A 21,167-nucleotide genomic window follows, 5' to 3' on the forward strand; every position below is an offset into this window, starting at 1 on the left:
TCACTGAAGCCTAGGATTAACAGAAGTTTGACCCCTGCATTTATGAATGAGAGGAGATCAAAGGGGTTGTGCTATTTCTGTGATACACCATACACTCCAGAGCATAGTTTATCACACAAAAAATTGCAGATTCATGTGATGGAAATTGACCAGAGTGATACTGATGACAGTGAAGTTACCACTGGAGAGACAAAGGTTGAGGCAAGCAACTTGGGGGAGCCACTTATCTCTGTGAATGCTTTGACTGGTATGGCTAGTTTTAGAACAATGAGGGTTACAGGGCACTACAATAAGAAACCTCTGCATATTCTTATTGATAGTGGTAGTACCCACAACTTCCTTGACCTTCAAAAGGCCAGATCCCTGGGGTGTACTATTGATCAATTGGAACCTCTAATGGTAACAGTGGCTGATGGCACTAAGTTACAAATTTCAGCAGTGGTTAAGAACTTTTCTTGGAGAATTCAGCACACCATTTTCACCTCAGATATGATGTTGCTTCCATTGGGGTGTTGTGATGTGGTGTTGGGTATAGAGTGGTTGGTGACATTAAGAGACATCACCTGGAACTTTGACAAACTGACCATGGATTTTGTAGTTCAAGGCAGAAGACATGTGCTCAGAGGATCTCCTTCCATTGGGGTGTTGTGATGTGGTGTTGGGTATAGAGTGGTTGGTGACATTAGGAGACATCACCTGGAACTTTGACAAACTGACCATGGATTTTGTAGTTCAAGGCAGAAGACATGTGCTAAGAGGATCTTCTAATGATGGTCTCAAAACTATTAGAAAACAGCAATTGAATAAAGTCTTGACAGAGGGTGTACAACTATCTATGTTACAGCTATGTCCTGAGGAGGGGGGATTGCTCCAATCACTCACCACTCATGCAGAACCAACTGTGTTGCACAACCAGATTAGTCATCTACTAGCCAATTTTACTGAGGTTTTTGAGGAACCTTCCCAATTACCCCCTATGAGGACAGGCCACAATCATTTAATTCCTCTGTTGCAGGGCACAAATCTAGTGAACAAGAGACCTTATAGGTATGCCAAGCACCAAAAAGATATAATTGAGAGATTGGTCCAAGAGATGTTGCAATCTGGGGTCATTCAGAACAGTTCCAGTCCATATGCTAGTCCTGTGGTTCTAGTGGGCAAGAAGGATGGCTCTTGGAGGCTTTGTGTTGATTATAGAGAATTGAACAAGGCCACAGTTAAGGACAGGTTCCCTATTCCTTTGGTGGAGGATCTTATGGATGAACTTCATGGCTCAACTATCTTTTCCAAGCTGGATCTTCGTGCTGGCTATCATCAGGTTAGAATGCACCCTGCAGATATCCAGAAAACTGCCTTCAGGACACATGCAGGCCATTATGAGTACTTGGTCATGCCCTTTGGCTTGACAAATGCTCCTGCAACCTTCCAAGGTCTCATGAATTCTGTTTTTCATCAATTCCTTAGGAAGTTCTTGTTAGTCTTTTTTGATGATATCCTCATATATAGCAAGTCCTTGAAGGAGCACATTGAGCATCTCAGAAGGGTATTGTTGCTGATGAAGGAAAATTGCCTGTATGCAAAAGGATCCAAATGCTTTTTTGGTGTTTCAAGGGTGGAGTACTTAGGCCATTTTATTTCAGAAGAAGGGGTTGCTACTGATCCTTCAAAGCTGGCTGCTGTCAAAGAATGGCCTTTACCTCAATCACTAAAACAATTGAGGGGTTTCCTAGGATTAGCTGGGTATTACAGGAGGTTTGTCAAAGGGTATGGGGGAGTAGCCAAACCCCTGACTGATATGCTCAAGAAAGACAATTTCTGCTGGTCACCAGAAGCAAAAACTGCATTCCTTCAACTCAAACAACTTCTGATCTCAGCACCTGTCCTTGCTATGCCAGACTTTTCTAAAGTATTTGTAGTTGAGGTAGATGCTTCAGGAACAGGGTTGGGTGCTGTGTTGATGCAAGACCATCACCCTATAGCCTATATCAGTAGAGCTTTGAGTTTACAACATCAATCCCTGTCTACTTATGAAAAAGAATTGATGGCAGTGGTCTTTGCTGTGCAGAAGTGGAGGCATTACTTACTCAATAGGCATTTTGTAATCAAGACTGACCATTGCAGCCTCAAATACATGCTTGATCAGAGGTTAACCACTACTTTTCAACATAAATGGTTAGTCAAGCTTATGGAGTTTGACTTAACAATTGAGTATAGGCAGGGCAAGGATAATGTAGCAGCTGATGCACTTTCAAGGTTAGACACTTGCAATGCTCTTGTGGTGCACAAGGTGGACTCAGCTTTGGTGGACAGAATAAAACTATCTTGGGAGCAAGATGCTAGTTTGATAACCTTGAAGGAGCAACTTTTGCATAATCCTTCATCTCACAAGCATTACACTTGGATGCATGGTGAACTACGCAGGAAGGGTAAGCTGGTTGTTGGCAATGATGCTCAATTGAGAGAAGACATCTTGAATTGGTTGCATACCACTGCTGTAGGTGGCCATTCTGGCAGGCATGCTACAACTCAAAGAATCAAGGCTGTGGTATTTTGGAAAGGGTTGAATAGAGATGTCAAGGCCTTCATCATTCGATGTCCTACTTGTCAACAATGTAAATATGAGACAACTGCTTCCCCTGGGTTGCTTCAACCACTGCCTATTCCAGGGCATGTATGGCAACACATTACTATGGATTTCATTGAAGGATTACCCTTATCAGCAGGAAAGCAGGTTATTTTTGTTGTGGTTGATAGGTTAAGCAGGGCTGCTCATTTCATGGCCTTAGCCCACCCTTACACTGCTGCTAATGTGGCTCAATCATTTTTGGATCATGTCTTCAAGCTACATGGGTTTCCTGAATCAATCACCAGTGACAGGGATCCTGTTTTCATCAGCAAATTTTGGCAGGATCTGTTCTCATTGCAAGGAGTTCAATTACAACTATCTTCATCTTATCATCCTCAAACGGATGGCCAGACCGAAGTGGTCAATAGGTGCCTAGAAACTTATATGCGGTGTATGTGTTCTGATTCTCCTCATCAGTGGCTGCATTGGTTATCCTTAGCTGAATGGTGGTACAACACAACATTTCACACTTCAATTCAAGCCACTCCTTATGAAATTGTGTATGGACAACCACCACCCATTTGCCTTCCTTATTTGCCTGGTGGTTCTTCTGTTGAATTGGTGGACAGAAGCCTAACTAAAAGGGAAGAGATGCTAAGGGTTTTGAAGTTTCATTTGAGAAGGGCACAAGATCGCATGAAGCAAGTTGCTGATAGGCATAGGTCTGATAGGGAATTTGCCGTGGATGATTTTGTTTATGTTAAACTCCATCCATATAGGCAAAACTCAGTTCAGTCCCGTATGAATGCCAAGTTAGCACCTAAGTTTTTTGGTCCCTATCGTGTTACTGGTAGGGTAGGCAAGGTGGCTTATGTGGTGGATCTTCCTCCTCAGTCTAAAATTCACCCCGTTTTTCATGTTTCCCAGCTTAGGAAACATGTGGGTGCTGCCATAACTTCTACTACTCTTCCACCTACGGGGTCTAGCCTTTCTACACATAAGGAACCAGAGGCAATTCTTGATAGGATGACAGTAAAGAGAAGGGGAAAGGCAGTAACAAAGGTCTTGGTCAAGTGGAAACATCAATTGGATGAGGATGCTACTTGGGAGTTTTTCTTTGATTTGCAGAAGCGTTTTCCTTCTTTTCATCCATGAGGACATGTCTGGTTTTATGGAGGGGGTATTGATATGAAATATATGTAATAGGGAGTAGAGTAGCATAAATAGGAAGTAGTATAGCATAACTTTCCTTTTTTGGCAATTGACAGTTATGACAGTTAAAACTGTTAGCTATAAATAGCAAGTTTTAACTGTTTTGGTATTAACTGATTTTTGAATACAAAATTGAATTCTCTCTTGTATCTTTTCTTCATCTTGAATAAACAACTTCTCGGGATCTTCCATTCATCAAGAATCCCCTGTTTTTCTTCTTCAATTCTTCGAATTGCTTTAGATTCCTAGAATCCTACTTCTTCTCTATCATTTTCAATACACCTTGTTACATGATTATCTTCTTGTTGGGATCTAGTTTGAACCCTAATAAAGCCTTCCAAAATTTAGATATCATATAGTTACTTACGATTTGTGTTACTTTTTCCGCCTTGGTCTCAGTATAAGACATTTTAAAGTTTAAACTATTTTTTTTGATATAATAAAAATTACTTTAAAGTTTAAACTAATTTGTGTATGTTTATATTATTTTTAAAATTATTATAAGATCACAATATTAACACAATTAACATTGTTTCGTAATTCATATTTTTAATGATATTAAAAATTTATTTTAAAAAATATAAATACCACCCAAAAAAATAAAGTGTCTGGTAATTTTTAAAAATAATATCTTATAATAAATATTAAAGGAAGTACATAATTAAATAATAGGCCTTAGAAATATTTAAAGTTGCAGCAAAATTGTAGGATATAAAATATTGGGCTACGGCCCATGTTACGCGTGACCTTTACGTCAAATTCCGCGTCATATTTACGTCCAAACATCAATCTTCAGTCTATATATATTGCTCTATTGTTGTGTGTAACTGACACTCTCAGTGAAATTAGAAAGGATGAGAAATGCAACAGAAGGTAGAGAGAGAGAGGGAGAGAGAGACAGAGAGGATTTGTGGCATTTTCCGACCTTTTATAAGTGCCATATCTCACTATCTCTCAAATTTCTCTTTTCTTTCTTCATCTTCGATCTCTTCCTTCACCAATTGGGGCAATTCAATTTCTCTGTCCTTCTATTGAGGCGATTTGTGAAACATGTCTCAAGAAAGATAATTCAGTTCTTCTTGTTACTGTTTTTCTCACTTTTAGTCTGAATCTTTGAATTGTTTTTGGTAATTGATTTGACGAAAGTGGCGTCTTCGTCAAGCAATTCAAAACCCTAAGTTCTTGAGGCAATTTTGTCGGTTGTGTCAGTAATGAGATACATAGGCCCAAAATTTGTGTCGGTTTTCAATTTCTTGTTTTTTTACAATGATTGAAACTTGAATTGATAGAGAATTTTATGAAATTGTGGTATATTCCGACCATTTGTAAGTGCCACATATTTCTTGGTTCTCTTTCTCTCCATTTTCAATCTTATTTGATAGACCTAACACACTCTTTTCCAAAACCCTAAAAATGTTTTGAGGCAATTTCTTCGGTTGTGGGTTGTGCCTGTTATGGAATAACGTTCTCATTTATGCAAGAATGTTCTTTCTTGCTGGATTCAAATTGTTGGTAAAGGATCTTCGTGGAATAGAGAGGGAAATAGTGTGTGATTTCGTTGTGGCATTTTCCGACCCTTTATTAGTGCCACATCTCTCTGAGTATCTTCTTGGAGCAAAATCCAAAATACTAAAGATGGTTTGGGGCATCTTCTTTGTGAAAGTAATTGAAAAGTTTTTTTTCAAACAAAACTGTTGGTATATCTATATGTTGAGCTTATCGGATACATTGTTGGGCTATAATGTTCTAATTTCTATCTTTAATGATTTGAAATTTAGTCGACTTCACAAACCAAAGAGGTTTACTTAATTTTCTGTTCATTATTTGAAATTGGATGCAGTTTGTGTTTGACCCTGATTCCCCAGATTAGATTTCTATTCTACAATTTAAAATTCTGAGGCTAATTGCATGGATGGCTCTAAGTGCAATCACATATGAATTCATAATTCTAAATGAGAAATAGGGATAATATCCTTGAGCTTTCGGTGACCCTAATTCAAATGTATATGTTTTTTGTAATTCTTTATTCATAATATAATTTGTGATGATATGCAATGCTTGGAACATGATGCTCCTAAATAAATGGTATTGTATGCTTGGGCTGATTATGTTCCTAAAGATATTTGCACTTTGAATTATGAAGTCTTATTGTGGTTTCCTTCATGTTGCTAGATATACGAAGTTATGAGTTTTTTATTTATCATAAAAAAATTGGATGGATATTTGAGCTTTGACGACCTTAAATATTGTAACACGTAATGCAAATTTGAGATGGTATAATTGAACCTGTTGGCCCTAAATACCACTGTAATATGAGTTTTATTTCATAATTTCAGATGGTATAGTTGAACCTGTTGGCCCTAAATACCACTGTAATATGAGTTTTATTTCATAATTTGAGATGGTATAGTTGAACCTGTTGGACAATATGCTTTGTGCCTTCTGGCCTCAACGGTCGGACTATAGATGTTGGCAATCTTAAAATAAATTCCAGAAGGCCATTGCTAAAGGAGTTGTGTCTACTTGGTTCGCGATGCTGTACATGTGTCAAAGCTGTATATGCTTTAAAGCACTTAATATGCAACAATGAAGAATCTCTTGGGATTGGTAAAGAAGGAGATATCTGTGATGAAGTCATTGAAAGGACATCCTAATGTGGTCACACTTCATGCGCCTGCAATCATTGATATGGGTAGGACAAAAGATGCATTTCTCGTGATGGAATTTTGTGATAAGTCTCTGGTTAATGTTCTGGAGAGCCGAGGAGCTGCATATTTTGATGAGAAATAGGTTTTTGCAATCTTCAGGGATGCATGTAATGCAGTTTTTGCTATGCACTGCCAGTCCCCACCTGTTGCCCACCGGTACCAATGCTAGCTCGTTAATAAAATGTGTGTCCAGATTTATGTTTTTATCTTCAAATTTGATGACACCAATTGAAAATCCAAATGCATTATGAATTGTTTATATCTAATGTAAATTTAGAATGATCTGTCTGATTGTAAATGCAATTGCAATTTGAATTCTTTATGTGTAATCCAAAATTAGCATGGTATGTTTGAGTCTATATGACCTTAAATGCAACACTATAATATGAGCTTTTTATTCCGAATGTAAATTTGGATGGAATGTTTGGTCTTTATGACTCTAAATGCAATTGCAAAATGAATTAGCATTGTGTGGCTTCCCTATATGTTACTGCAACAATACAAATGCTTTATTTTTAAGTTAAATTCGAGGTGGTTTGCTTTTGAGCCCGGAGGACTATAAACTTAAGAGGTGTGATAAATGAACAATGCCTGCAAGTTAAAGTCTTTATTCATTATCTGAAAGCAGACGGTGTCTTTGATGTTGTCTTCTATTAACCACGAAGACAAGGTGGTATATATTTTTTCACAACAAGTGAGACATTATCAATATTGCATCAACCACAACTCATGTCACGGGTAAAGTTATCTTCCCTCAAGCATGATTCGTAGAGCTTATAGACATAAGGATTCATGATATAGAAACATATGGTAGTATGCATCTTGCTGCCCTGAATGCAAATTTATATGATTTCTTTATTTATATCAAATTTTTTAGATGGATATATGAGCTTTGGAGACCATAAATTCAATTGAATATTGCAAAGTGAGATGGTGTACTTAAATCTATGTGGTCCAAAATGCAACTGTAATACGAGTTTTTTATTCATAATGTAAAAGTGGATAGTTTGCATTCATGTCTTGATTGTCCTGGGTTCCAAATTCATTATTATGAATTCTTTATTCAGAATGTAATTTTACAATGGTGCTTATCCTATAACAAAAAGCTGTTCGAGAATTGCTAAAGGTGAAGTATCATTGTTCTTTAAATTATTCAAAGCTAGATACTTCCTATATGGGGAGTTTATGACTGCAACAATGGGTTCCCAACCTACTTATGCTTGGAGGGGTTTGGTGAGCCCATGATGAATTGTGGAAATGGGTTCTAGGTGGGTTATTACTTATTAGCAATAGTGAACACGTGAATATTTTGGAAGGTTAATGGTTGCCCAGGACAAATAGATTTTTAGTTTGGAGTCGGAGAGTTCAGGGGAATGATGTTGAGAAAGTAGCAAATCTTTTTTTATGTTGTCTAGAGGCAATGGAATTCAGTTTTGATTGATGAAATATTTATGACATTGTGAAGCTGAAATCATCAAAGAGTATCCTTATCAGTTTGTGATTGCCTTAGATTCAGTTTTGATTGATGAAATATTTATGACATTGTGAAGCTGAAATCATCTAAGAGTATCCTTATCAGTTTGTGATTGCCTTAGGATCAGATGGTTTGGCATTGGACAAAGTCGGGTAAGTTTTATTTGTTATTTGCATACTAGTTATTGATGTATCTAAATCTAGCTGTTTCCCAGCCACTTCAAATGCTACTACAGATCTAATCTGAACTCGCTTGTGGGAGTCGGGATATGTCTCGTTGCCTGCAAAGGTGAAAAAATTTCTTCGGTGGTTGCTCTCATTTATGCTTCCGGTCCAAAAAGGTTGATGATACCACTATGTGGTGCGGCGTAAGAAACGATTGAACACCTTCAAGCACAATAGCCTGTTCACAAAGTTGTTCTGATGGTTCTTATCCCCTCTGCAGACAATATGTCATTCACTTCTTGGTTGACAGAATGGATGAAAGGTCGTTTATGCTTCAAAGTACTTCGCCATTTGCTGCTGGACAATATGGAAAGGTCGAAATGAAGTAGTGTTCTAAGGCAAGCAATTCCAACCTGTTCTGAATTCTTAACAATCTTGTTGTTTCCATGTGCGTATAGGAGGGGAAGCAAATGTTTCCAAAATTAATGTTCCAGACCGAATGATAAATCCAGATGGAAATCCTATCCAAATTATACAAAATCTTGGTATGACAAGGATGCAAAAATATTGGGCTGACAAGTATAGGAAGGGAGCATGTGAGAAGTAAGTGGGAGTTGATCTTTTATCAAGATTTTCTAATTTTTGCATGTCTCTGCAGCTATATTTTTTTTGGAAACAGTGTCTTGCTAAACATCAAGAATTTTAACTGAACCCAATACATGTCTATTCTCTGTAGTTGCAATGAGGTGCAATAAACTCAACACAAGAATGGATAAGATATGGAGTTACTGTGCTGGTAAATTCATGTAATGTAAATATCCAGTGGCATAATTGAAAACCCAGTATAGGTCTCATTTATGACTTCACTCTAAAATATGATATTCCAAAAAATTCAAAATTTGAATTTTTTGTCTCTTTTTTCAATTAAGTTCACATCTTTTCACCTTTTATGTATTCATTCTCTTCGCCACAACTTCTCATTTCGTCATTTTTGTATCTTATCCACATTTGGTGAAGGAAGCTGTTATGCACGTTTTGAGTACCATTATTAGCTGAATGCAGTTTCTTTGACACAGTACATAGCAGCAAGGTAGATATCCTTAAATAGATTAGGAGTGTATTATTGGAAGAAGTGAGATATTATAGGAGACTTTATTCTTGGAAAGAAGTCAAATATTAAAGGAGGTTTTTTTCAGAGTGATATAATGACTTGGGATAACATTGAGGATAATAAGTTTTGACAAAATTATGGAGAAAAGACTTTGATGTCTGGACTTCAGTTGGGTTATGAATTACCAGTTAGGACAATTTATTATTGTCGGTCCCTCGTAATTGAGAAAAAGATGCATGCACTGACAGTGTATGAGTTTTAAATACTGTCATTGCATAATCCACCATTGATATTTAATTATTGTTGACTTTTCAGAAAAATTAATTCAAATTAGTGGTGGATGATGGAATGCATGTGTATAAATGTTTAGTATAGATTTTATACTCCTCGTAATTTCCTTCTTTTGCCTTGTAACATGCAGTTTATTCTACTTTGGCTTTCTTTTGCTTCATGATTTCACTTGGCATTTTTTTTTTGACACAATGCTGAAGTTCACACTGATAGCTATTGGTGACAAAATCATTAAGGAAAGCGGTTACTGAGAGGATGTTTTCTGTATGCTTTAGTTCCTTTTTATGACTAGGTTTACTTTTTTATATGAACTATAATGCTGCTCTGTACAATTTTGTGTAATAATTTCTAAAGAGAATATAAATTGACTTCTGATATGTATTTTATTTTCATCTCAATAAGAACTTAAGAATGAAATTAAGCAAAGAGAAACTCCGTTGAGCAAGGTTTACTGGGAACTGGTTGAGCCTGTTGTTAAGATATGAACTTTGCGTGCTTGTCTGGTTCGTATTCCTTTTACTGTATTTGTATTAAATTTTGGTCAAGATGATGTAGCGACTCAAAATGTAGCATGATAATGAAATAAGAGAAAAAGCGTCTACTTTTGCATCAAGGAGCTGACATTGTTAAATTGCTAAAAAGAATGACGAGGCTTCATTGATTACAATCTGGTTCAACTGGATCAAGTAGTATTATGTGCTTAGGTAGGGTGTATTTTTGGAGGCATTTTGTCATGTGAAAACTGATCAAACATTACATAAGACTAATATATTTTGCTATCCAGGTGGCATTTCAAAATATACTTCTGTAGTTAATACATATGATTTCCTGGCAAGGCATCCCCTTGTGGTTATGTGTCCAAGGTAATTTGAAAAGTTTCCATAGTTTCTGATGGATTGAGTGTAGACTTTTGGTTGCGTAAATCATGATGAGAATTCTAGAAAGTACAGATTGGTCGGGTCCTGATTGTACCTACTAGTTCTATGCAAAAGATTAGATTAGACTATATATGTTGCGGAATGTATAGAATTAGTATTAGTATCTTGCATTTCTATATGAATATTTTTTATGATGATTTGCCAGCTTACCCTTGAGATTTGGGCTAAGCAGGTAAAATTTTCAGTTCTACACCCATATTAAATCTGCCCTTATCCCAGAAAATCTGTCCCCCGTGGTTTCATAAGTCATAGGAATATCAAGAAGTAGAACAATGAATTAATGTGAGACTACTTGTAGAAATTTGAAGCATATGACTCAAAAGGCGCTGTTGTAACTTGAGATAAAAACAAGGACGTAATGATAGTAAAATTCTTTGTTTCAATTCTAGTGATGTTCTTGAACTCATTCCCTTTTCCTCTCTTCCAATTAGTAAAATGCATTGATCCATCAGGCCCAAGATAGTACATTCTTTCCTCAGGGGCTTGTATTTTCTTGCCCACTGATTTGATAGTCAGCTCTGATCGTCAATATTAATTTTTACTCATGTTCAGTATCTTGCTCTTTATTTTGAACAAATGCTTCCTTCTCTTAGAACTGATTGCTGGTTTCTTATGTTTTTTAGAAGCCTCTGTTTCACTCAGGAGCATACCGGCGTCTGTGGACGGATATCACCAGTTGCTGTCTCCTTGAAATAAGAGACACAGTTTGTTGTTAGTTGTACCTATCCCTATGTTTTAACCTACTAACTTATTACTCTTGAGTTGTGCATTCTTTTATTGATTTGTCTCTGAAGCTATGAAAAATATGATAAAATTTAGGTGTGAACCTATCCAAAAACTCTTCTTTGAATCAGGTCCATTCGGAGATGTTTTCGCTTCTCTTATTTTGTTTATCTTTGTAGACTCCTAGACTTGACTCTGTCCAAATAAGTCCACAAGACACTAACAAAGTTCCAAATTTGTGGGTAGTAGTGTTTCTCACAACTTTTAGCAGTTACGCATTTTGTAAAAGGTAAAGATGTTTTGTTTAAAAATAAGATGTTAAATGGCCAAGTGGTATTCCTCTTCTAGTTATAGAAAATTTCACAAACATTATAATTAAGCTGATACTGAACCACAAAAGTAATTTCCATTTTTTTACAAGAAATAAATCATATAAATGTAATCATGAAAAATCAGTATTTTTTTACACTAAGTAATACATAACAGAAAACATCATTGAAACCAAACGGAATGTTGTACTCAATAATGAGGACAAACTCTAACATCAAAGTTTTGTAATAAACAAATATTATGCAGGCTCCTATATATAAATAATGGACAAGAGGAGTGGATAGAAAGCAACCGTTCCCAACAGAAAGTATAGGTTGCTTAGTAACCCAATATCAAAGGGTATCCCCTGGAACTTCCAAATTGTCAAGACAAATGAGTGGCACAATGAGAATTTGAAACTAGCAGCTAGCAACAATTATATCCTATCCTTCTTCTTCTTTCTTTCTGATAAGATTTATTCTTTCATCATTTAAAAATGTAAAATAAGATCAATCTAGTATCAAGTGAGTGTTGAAATGAATCTCTAACCCTAAATGGCAGACACACAATGCGAAGGTATTTCAAAAATTTGCTTCATCTTCTTTTTCCACGATGTCCTCGTCAGATTCAGCTAGGTGATCAAAAAACTCATCAAGGTACCAGGAACATTGATCATTCCAGCTACCTCTGTTCGCAGTGGCCCGCCATTTTTGATCAGCAATCATATCAGGAGAGAGCCCCCATGCCAGCATTTCTTCCTCTGTATGATTAACGGCTAAGCTGTATTCTCCACCACTCCCTAACTGCATAACGCGGAACTCACAGTTTCCAAGATTGTTTAACAACTCGAATTGTTCAACCGTCCATTTGAACCACTTCATAAGGAAAATGCGTGATGTCAAACCATGAGATACAATTACAAGATTTAAATCATTGGAAGGATCATGCTGAAGCCTGTTATTGTGTATGTCCCTCCACATAGATTCAAAGAAACCTGCAAACAAATTAAATACCTCATTAGGATGACGTCTAAAAATTAACACTACTCTACTCTTAGTGACTGGGCATCCATTCATCTACTCTACTCACTAGATCTTCTCCACATATACCCAAACAATCTAAGGTCAGATTTTACCATTTTCTTTCTAGTAGATTCATTTCTAATCTGATTTTATCTAATAATGTGTTCACTCATTCCGTGCATCATTCTCATATGTTACTTTGAGTTTATTCACTTGTTAATTTTTTTTATCAACAAAAGCAGTCTTTTGCACAACAACTAGAATTAACAAAGGAAAAATTAGAGATCTTAATTATCGTGACAACTAAATTTCAATGGAGTAAATGCCAAGACAAAAAAAAAAAGAAACTAACATAAGCTATTAATTACATGGAGGGGTCGCTTTACTCAATAAAATACTTACTACTTCATATCTTAGCCATAGAACAATCCAATAAGGAATCCACTTACTTTATGAATAAATTAAAAAAATCTACTTCATATATTAATCATTTATTCAATAATTTTTTTTTAATAATTCAGATCTATCTTTGAATTTTCCTATGGATGATATAATAGTTTTTTTTTAAACTTTGATGGAGTAAGTGGATCTGAGAGTTAATTATAATCACAAAATAACACCACCCTTGAGAAATTAAAATGAAAGTAAAATGTACTTGAAACGCGATCGAAGACATCGGCAGCGGATTCTCCTTCAGGGAAACGGTAGAAGAATCTTCCAAATCGTTGACGTGTTTCCTTAATCACCTTCATTCTCGCCTCCGCTTGAAAATTCCCGAAATCTTGTTCTCTCACCCTCGACTCTTCCCTCACTCCGATAACTCTCTTCTTCGAGAAACATCTTCCAACCTCACGCAACGTTGATCTGGTGCGTGCGTATGGGGAAACATAGAAATACACCCTCCAATCAGGGGAACACCCTCCGCCGCCCATTAGTTGCCGGAGTTGAGCTCCGGCGTGGCGGGCCTGGGCCATCCCTTGCGGTGTTAGTTGGATGCTGTGATCGGGGGTTGTTGTGTATGCTGACGTGTCCAAGTTTCCTTGCGACTCGCCGTGACGCATCAGTATTATTCTCTTCGGAAGCATTTCTATCTTTCTATCTTTAATTTCTCTTCTCACAATCTCACATAATCATAATCCCTTCGTTTAATCAATTTATATTCTGAATTCTGAAAAGGTTGCTTTTTTATTTGGGAAGATAAAGGAACCTTTTGAGAATAATTTGGTCAACTAGGTGGAGCTGTACCACTTGGGTTTGGAATATTTTTTGTTAAATAATTTGACTAATTTCATTTATACATGGATGCGTGTTCCTTTTGTTCATACTTGTCATGATTTACACGGAATTTGGTATATATGTTTCATTCATTTTAAGTAATGTGTCGGGTTCGAGTATTGTAGATGGAAAAAATATCCGCTAGGAGAGTTAATCCCAAGTATCTGTTGATGTTGCTGGTTCGGATAAGATTGCCTCTAGTGCGATGATACATGTGGTAAACAAAAAAAATACTCACTCATGATTAAATCCAATAGTAATGGGTGGGATGGGGATCTTCTGTCCCATGTTCCTGTCCCATACTATCCAGTAATATTTTGCCACATCATTTAAAAATCCATGTCATACTTAACCCAATGTAAACACTGTTAATCTCAAGTGTTTTATTATCATTTCTTGCCTTCTACTAAAAACAGAGAAGAAGTAAGGAACTCACATCAATTAAAAAATATCTGCTAGGAGAGTTAAACCAAGTATATGTTGATGTTCCTGACTCGGACAAGATTGTCTCCAATACAATGATATATGTGGGAAACAAAAAAATACTCATGATTAAATCCAATAGTAATGGGTGACCCTACATTTCATGATAAAGTTAAAGTTACACCTAAATACTGTGAATTCTTCAATTTTATAAGCTTGCACAGTTCCAACAGTTAAAAATAATTTTTTTATAGAGTGTAATATTTAATAATGTAAAAATTTATATACAATTATTCATCATTTATTTGCATTACTTTTCTGAAGAATCAATAATAATTAAATACGAATGATGAATAATATAATAACATTATAATCGATGTATATATTTTTTTCTGTTTTTTTTATAGTAATTCGGGTATCATGGTATGTAAGTTCATGTAAGGAAACACTGCAGCCAAGCAAGAAGATTGTATTTTATTACCATACCAGAATTCTGGTATGTAAATTCAACTTTCAAAGTGTGCATTAATAAAGATAAAATTTATTAAAAATGTTATTTATATTTACTAATGTGGACATAAAAGAGAATACCAGATCCCATTATACAATATAAGCCATCTTTAATGTAGAGAAAAAATATACATACCGATTAAGTATGAGTTTTTTTGGTTTATTTTTACAGTGAGGCAGAGCCGGGAACATCTACAAATATATGAAATTAACTTCCTAGTGGATATTTTTCCATCTATAAGACTTAAACCCGATACATTGTTTTAAGAGTAATCAATTCTATAACACTTGAACCACCAACATCTGCTAATATATATATGTATGAGTTTTATACATTATTATTACTAGTGTGTTGACATGCATTGTCGTGCCTGTCAACCCGCTTTCTTATCGTTTGTAATGTATAGTTTGTATTTTATAAATTCAAATATAATTTTTTGCGTTAGATTTACGGTTGAATTTATTCAATTGGTCTAATATTCAATTTTTTAAATACACTTTTAAAATAAGAAGATAATAAGGATAACATAAGAAAATAATATTATATAATTTTTTTGGTAGAAATAAAAAGATATTGAGGGCAAAATAGGAAAACACAAATTACACCATGATAGGTGGTTATTTTGTGTTTTCCCTTTATTAATAGTATAAATTATTATTATTATTATTATATTATTCAATAAATATATTAATGTTTAATTAGTATTGATTATTAAAAAAAAGATATAACTACTAATGAACGATGAACTGTATATAGTTTCATGGTGAAAGACTCTTTTAGTATGTTTGATTTGTCAAAATGAGGGGACCACTGATGCTTGCTCTAATGTTCCTCGTAATTTGAAAGTGGTTCTCGTTTACTTACTAAAACTCTAAAACGTTCCCCTTTTTGTAGTCGGTCGAGAGTACAAGTCGCTGCCACAGCTTGTGTTGTTTCACCACATGTCCTCTTTCTTACGCTACGGAGAAAGATATCCAGAAACAGAAAGAAACAGAAACAGAAAATTTGACCCCACAACCTTTCTCACTTTCTTTCTTTCTGGACTTTACTTTTTTGTCTTTTTTTTGTTTTCTCACTATTGACTTCAGTTTCAAACTCATAAGAAAATAAGGAACAACGCAATTGTTCTATTTTCTCTGCCTCTGCTACAGCCTGCATTGTCACCACCGATATTTCATGGCGAGTGACGGTGACTCTACTCAAGCATCTTATTGTTTATGGTATGCGTGCTTTTTCCTTCATTTTTTTTATTTGGTTATGTCATGGCTTTATATATATAATAAAGATATTGCAGTTTTAGTAGTTGCTGCAACCACGTCATAATCTCAATTCAATTGTGATAATGCAATGCAGCTACTACTGCAATTTTAAACCATGTTTTGGAACCTCTATTTGGTACCATGTTACTTATGGTTCTTGATTTTGGATTATTTTGTACGTCTAAAGCATCTCTGTGTCAAAAGTTTGGAACTTTCCAAATATTTGCACTACTGGGTTGGCTATATGAAATTTCCTTTCTGATGATGAGTTTCTTTCCTGAAAAAAACTTGCTTCTCCAACATTTGTTTTTATTTATGCGTAAGCGCTTAACCATCTTTACCAATTGAGATATAGATAATGTGTCAAGGCAGCAGATTTTATAGTAGACCATGTTTTCTATCTCTCTGATTTGGGTGGAGCTACGAGATTTAAGATTTTCATTGAAAAACCAAATAACAATACTTTATCAAGTTGGGCTAAAGTTAAAGAGTTTACTTTTTGCTTTTTAACTATAATTATAAAACCAACAAGGCGTTGGTCTAGTGGTGTAAGGTCTCATTAGATCCTCAATATTCAATTCATGAGAATAACACTTATTGGGAGGGAGAGTCACGAATCCCGAAAGAGATTAATTCCTTACCAAAAAATGTGAGGATACCCTTGTAAGTATCAAAAACTATACTTACAAAATTTAACATTTAAAAATTAAGTGGCCATGGCTACCTGTGGCGGCAAAAGGCGCCAACCCTGTATGTGTATGTGTTTCTCTTCATGCTAAATATTATTGGCCTCTTCTACGTTTCTTTTCATGGACAATGGCATGAAGGAAACATGAAACGTCATACATGCAGGGATAGGGTATTTTTCTATTTCTAGTATTTGAGGTTATAATGTTATGTGCTATGCAGGGTCAATAAGAAAAGCTTTGCTAATAAATCAAAGAAGGTCCTAACAGGCGATTCTTTTAATAGGAGAATAGGATCTCTATTTTCTCGCTCTGCTTCTGCCCAAGGTTCTGTTCTTTAATTGCTTACTTTACAACCCAATTGAATATATATCCACGAGCTTATATATGTTATTTTTCTTATACCTTTCATTTTCATTATATAGATTTGAGACAATTTGATTTGGTGAAAGAGAAAGAAGATGAGTCCTCTCCAAGGGGAGTCTTAGAGTCCTGCAATCGAGACTTTGACTCCGAGCACCAACCACCTGAATCGGAGACCAGTTGTTCAAGGGCACAATCACATTGGGGCAAACTTCCCAAGCTGTGGAAAAAAAGATCATTTAAGCGTCTTCCATCGTCCTTGCAAGCCTTGCCCCATATTGGTGTCCCAAGATTGTTAAAGGGGAAAAGCAAAAGCACTAGAGAAAATCATGTTCTAAATAATCTATACAATTTCAGGTCTTCGTTGGTGACTTTTAGCCTCTCTGAACTGAGAAATGCAACCAATAATTTTAGCAATGGTTGGTATTCTAGCACTGGATTTCAGGCCAATACTTCTCTATTACTTTAGCCAATTATAGCATAGTTTGATGGTAAAATACTCTATTGATTTTTTTCCCTGGGCATAGATGCTCTTAGTGAAAAAACATCACAGCTTTCCAAAATTTGGCATCCATTTTGTACCATGTGGGTTTAATTGCTCCTTTTACTTGTAGAAAATATAATTGGAAGAGGTGGTTTTGCTGAGGTTTTCAAGGGTCGTCTCCAAGATGGGCAACTAATAGCTGTGAAGAAATTGACTAAAGGGACTACAGAAGAAGTGATATCAGGCTTTCTATCTGAGCTTGGCGTTATCGCTCATGTTGACCATCCTAATACTGCCAAGCTTATTGGATGTGGTGTAGAAGGCGGAATGCACCTTGTATTTGAATTATCTACATTGGGAAGTCTAGGGACCCTTCTTCACAGTTTGTATTCAGTATGCATTTTCTGCATTTTCCTCGTACATTTAAACTTTAAATGTGTTTTAATGTGTACTTTGTCATGATGTATTCCAGGTCCAGATAAAAATAAATTGGACTGGAGTAAAAGATATAAAATTGCTCTAGGAATAGCTGATGGTCTCCTCTACCTGCATGAGAACTGTCACCGGCGAATCATTCACAGAGACATTAAGTCGGAGAATATTCTGCTCACTGAGAATTTTGAGCCACAGGTTTTTTTTTCATCTTTTTATTAAAGAGCATGATAAAATTATTTTTTAGCAATATTACTTTGCTACGTGAAACTTGAGCTCCATGAGTGTATTCTGTGGTTGTTTGCCATTGCCAAACATAGCGTATAAGTTTGATTCCATCTTTCTTCTGATTTGTCACTCCCTGATTAATAATTGATATTTCTTCAGATTTGTGATTTTGGGCTAGCAAAGTGGTTACCTGAAGATTGGACTCACCATAATGTATCAAAATTTGAAGGCACATTCGGGTATGCTAGTAAAAAGCTACTAGTACTAGAGTTTGAGCTTCACATATTTGATATTTCCCATTAATTACTTAATGTGCAGGTATTTTGCTCCTGAATATTGCATGCATGGCATAGTAGATGAGAAAACAGATGTTTATTCTTTTGGGGTCCTACTCTTGGAGATCATAACTGGGCATCCTGCTTTGGATCATATGCAGCAGAGTGTTGTGATATGGGTAAATCATTTACATAATGAGTAGTATATTATATCATGTCACTACTTGAGAGACCTCAACACATTGTTTATTCATATGTATTGTAGGCAAAACCTTTGTTTGATGCTAATAATGTCAGAGAACTTGTTGATCCTTCTCTTGGCAATTATTATGACCGAGAACAGATGGATCATGTTGTATTGACTGCATCGCTGTGCGTTGAGCAGTCTCCTATCTTACGCCCCCGTATGAGTCAGGCAAGTACACAACAACCTTGAAAATTGCACTTTCTTCTTAAACTAAGATATATCTTCATCTTCTGAACTGTGTATCTTCCCTGATAGCTAATGCGACTCAACCATTTTGGTTAGGCTGAATGACCAAAGAGTTATGAATGAAGTTAACTGAGAAATGTGATATTTTGTTCACTAGTTAGGCTCATGTTCTTTCACTAGAAATGTATGTGGTGCCACTGGCACCTTAATCTTTCCTAACTTGCACTGTTTGTTTGATAAACTAATTCATTGTGTTTGGTGAATCATCTAATATGCTGTCTGCATGAAATGAAATTTACTACTTAATGAATATCAATCCTTGTCACAAGTTTCTAACTATGGGAATTCATGATTTACTTAGACAAGGATCTGGTAGTAAATTCCATTGAGATGAAAATGAGCTTAGCATGCATAACTGTGAGATCAAGCAATCAAAAAGAGAATTTCAAAGTAGATTTGCCTCCAATGGAGCGGGTATCAACTTGGTGATAGTCACTAATTAATTTTCTTTTGACCTATGAACTTTCTATCTAGAATTCTAGACATCATCAATCTGATGAATTTGTTTGTCATTTCGTCTGATAGAGAAGATTAGCTCTTACACCTCTTTTTTAGTTCGGATCTTGTTCCTTGGTTACGGTGACACTGTTGCAGAACCTCTGGTGTTCCATGGAGTTCATGCACGTATATTATTGTAGTAGAATGATAATACAATTGAAAGAAAAGTGAGAGAGAAACGAACATAATGAAAATAAAAGGATAACAATGTTGCAAAAACCGTGTAATGCTGCAAAAGATTGATCACGTTTTCTTGATGGCTGCAGGTTGTAACACTGCTAAGAGGTGATAAGTCTGTCATGGGATCCAAAAGAGCATCATACCGAAGGAGGCCTTTCCTAAGAACATACTCAGAAGAGCTACTGGATGTGCAAGAATACAACTCTACAAAATATCTGAGAGATCTCGATCGAATGAAGCAGGTTGCCTTGGGTCTTGAGAGCTAAGTACATCATATTTAACTCCTATGGTTAGGTTAGGGTGGGATTATTAGCACTCCGAAATGCCTATTCACACTCCTCATTGACATAACTAATATGATTGGTTAGTGGGGAGTGCGGATAGGCAATTTAGAGTGCCAATAGTTTTTTAGTATATAAGCGTTGTATAAAACTCGAAAGGTGAACTATCTAAAGTACCAGACAGTCCATGGAAATGAACTCTTAAGGCAAACTTTAAAGTGTGCACAATTATGTCTATTCGATCTTCAAGTGTAAAATATGAAAGGCCATCTAAATCTACATTGAGCAACTTCACATGAAGGGCTATTGTTCATCCTCCTATATTTATCAAATTCCCAGAACCGCCCATTAAATTTGTTGTTCTTGAGTCTTGACTGGCCATTTAGTTTGTTCTCCTTATTCAATCTTTCTCTCTCTTGTGGACGGAATAGAAGACCTCCCTTCTGCATGTGCTACAGCTAGACAACCTTCGTGGATCGGTGTTTTTCTTGGTACATACATGAGTATCATAACTATATCATTCATCATTCATATTTAACCATCATTAATTTTTTCAAAAAAAGTAATATAAATGATTGCATATAAATCTTTATATTGGCAATGCATATATATTCCACTCTTTTATCTTTCATACATTAAACAACTTAATATGAGATATAAGTTGTATTGAGTTATTAAATAAAAGGATTCATAGCTTTGGATACGCAAACATCCTACACGTTTGTACTCTTTTGACCTTCCGGTCATGCGAAAGTGTAGGGCTGGAAACGAGTCGAACCGAGTCGAACCAGGGTTTAACTCGATAAGGATTGGTTCAGCTCGAAACTCGACTTGAGTTCGATACGAGTTATTTTTTTAGCTCGAATTCGACTCAATTAAAATTCGCAAACTATTTGGTTCAGTTCGAATGGTTCATTTAGAATAATCAATTAAAATTTGAGAAATACTTGTTTTATATATATATATATATAATCTTTTTTATATATATAATAACAATAAATATAAAAAATAATGTATCAGTCTTAATAAACATAAAAATTAGTTTATATAAATATATATGGATATATATAAATAAATAATTAAATATATGATAGCTCAAACCTGACAAATCTAATTATATTTAACTCAAGTTCGGCTCGTTTATTTAACGAGCTCAATTTCCAGCTTAAGCTCATTTGGTTCATGAACTAAGTTTATCAAGCTAAATAACGAATTGAGTTTCGAACGAATACTGAGTTGGTTCGAATCATTGTCAGTCATA

At 35.5% G+C, this 21,167-nt stretch overlaps 3 protein-coding genes and 1 long non-coding RNA gene across 4 annotated transcripts in view; 2 read left to right on the forward strand and 2 right to left on the reverse strand.

Moving 5' to 3' along the window:
• LOC109336133 (39S ribosomal protein L45, mitochondrial) overlaps window positions 1–11,364 on the forward strand; it is a 19,910-nt gene extending 8,546 nt beyond the window's left edge. The window contains exon 13 of the mRNA XM_019572540.1: window positions 11,319–11,364. The gene's annotated coding sequence lies outside the window, so the exon portion shown is untranslated. The remainder of the gene's footprint in view (window positions 1–11,318) is intronic.
• Window positions 11,842–13,733, reverse strand: LOC109336134 (phosphoglycerate mutase-like protein AT74). The gene is made up of 2 exons (XM_019572541.1): window positions 13,174–13,733; window positions 11,842–12,490 (listed from the first exon to the last, which is right to left on the reverse strand). The coding sequence occupies exons 1-2, from the start codon at window positions 13,601–13,603 to the stop codon at window positions 12,078–12,080; spliced, it is 843 nt and encodes a 280-aa protein (XP_019428086.1). The 5' UTR covers window positions 13,604–13,733; the 3' UTR covers window positions 11,842–12,077.
• Window positions 15,562–20,227, forward strand: LOC109335105 (receptor-like cytosolic serine/threonine-protein kinase RBK2). The gene is made up of 9 exons (XM_019571177.1): window positions 15,562–15,947; window positions 16,896–16,999; window positions 17,098–17,454; window positions 17,650–17,901; window positions 17,992–18,149; window positions 18,339–18,418; window positions 18,498–18,633; window positions 18,720–18,869; window positions 19,712–20,227. Exons 1-9 carry the CDS (start codon window positions 15,904–15,906, stop codon window positions 19,889–19,891), a joined length of 1,461 nt encoding a protein of 486 aa, XP_019426722.1. The 5' UTR covers window positions 15,562–15,903; the 3' UTR covers window positions 19,892–20,227.
• On the reverse strand, window positions 16,312–16,889 carry LOC109335106. The gene is made up of 2 exons (XR_002106178.1): window positions 16,665–16,889; window positions 16,312–16,496 (listed from the first exon to the last, which is right to left on the reverse strand). It is a non-coding gene; the product is annotated as an uncharacterized LOC109335106 (long non-coding RNA).

This window comes from Lupinus angustifolius, chromosome LG20, assembly GCF_001865875.1.
Source record: "Lupinus angustifolius cultivar Tanjil chromosome LG20, LupAngTanjil_v1.0, whole genome shotgun sequence".
NCBI lineage: Eukaryota > Viridiplantae > Streptophyta > Magnoliopsida > Fabales > Fabaceae > Lupinus > Lupinus angustifolius.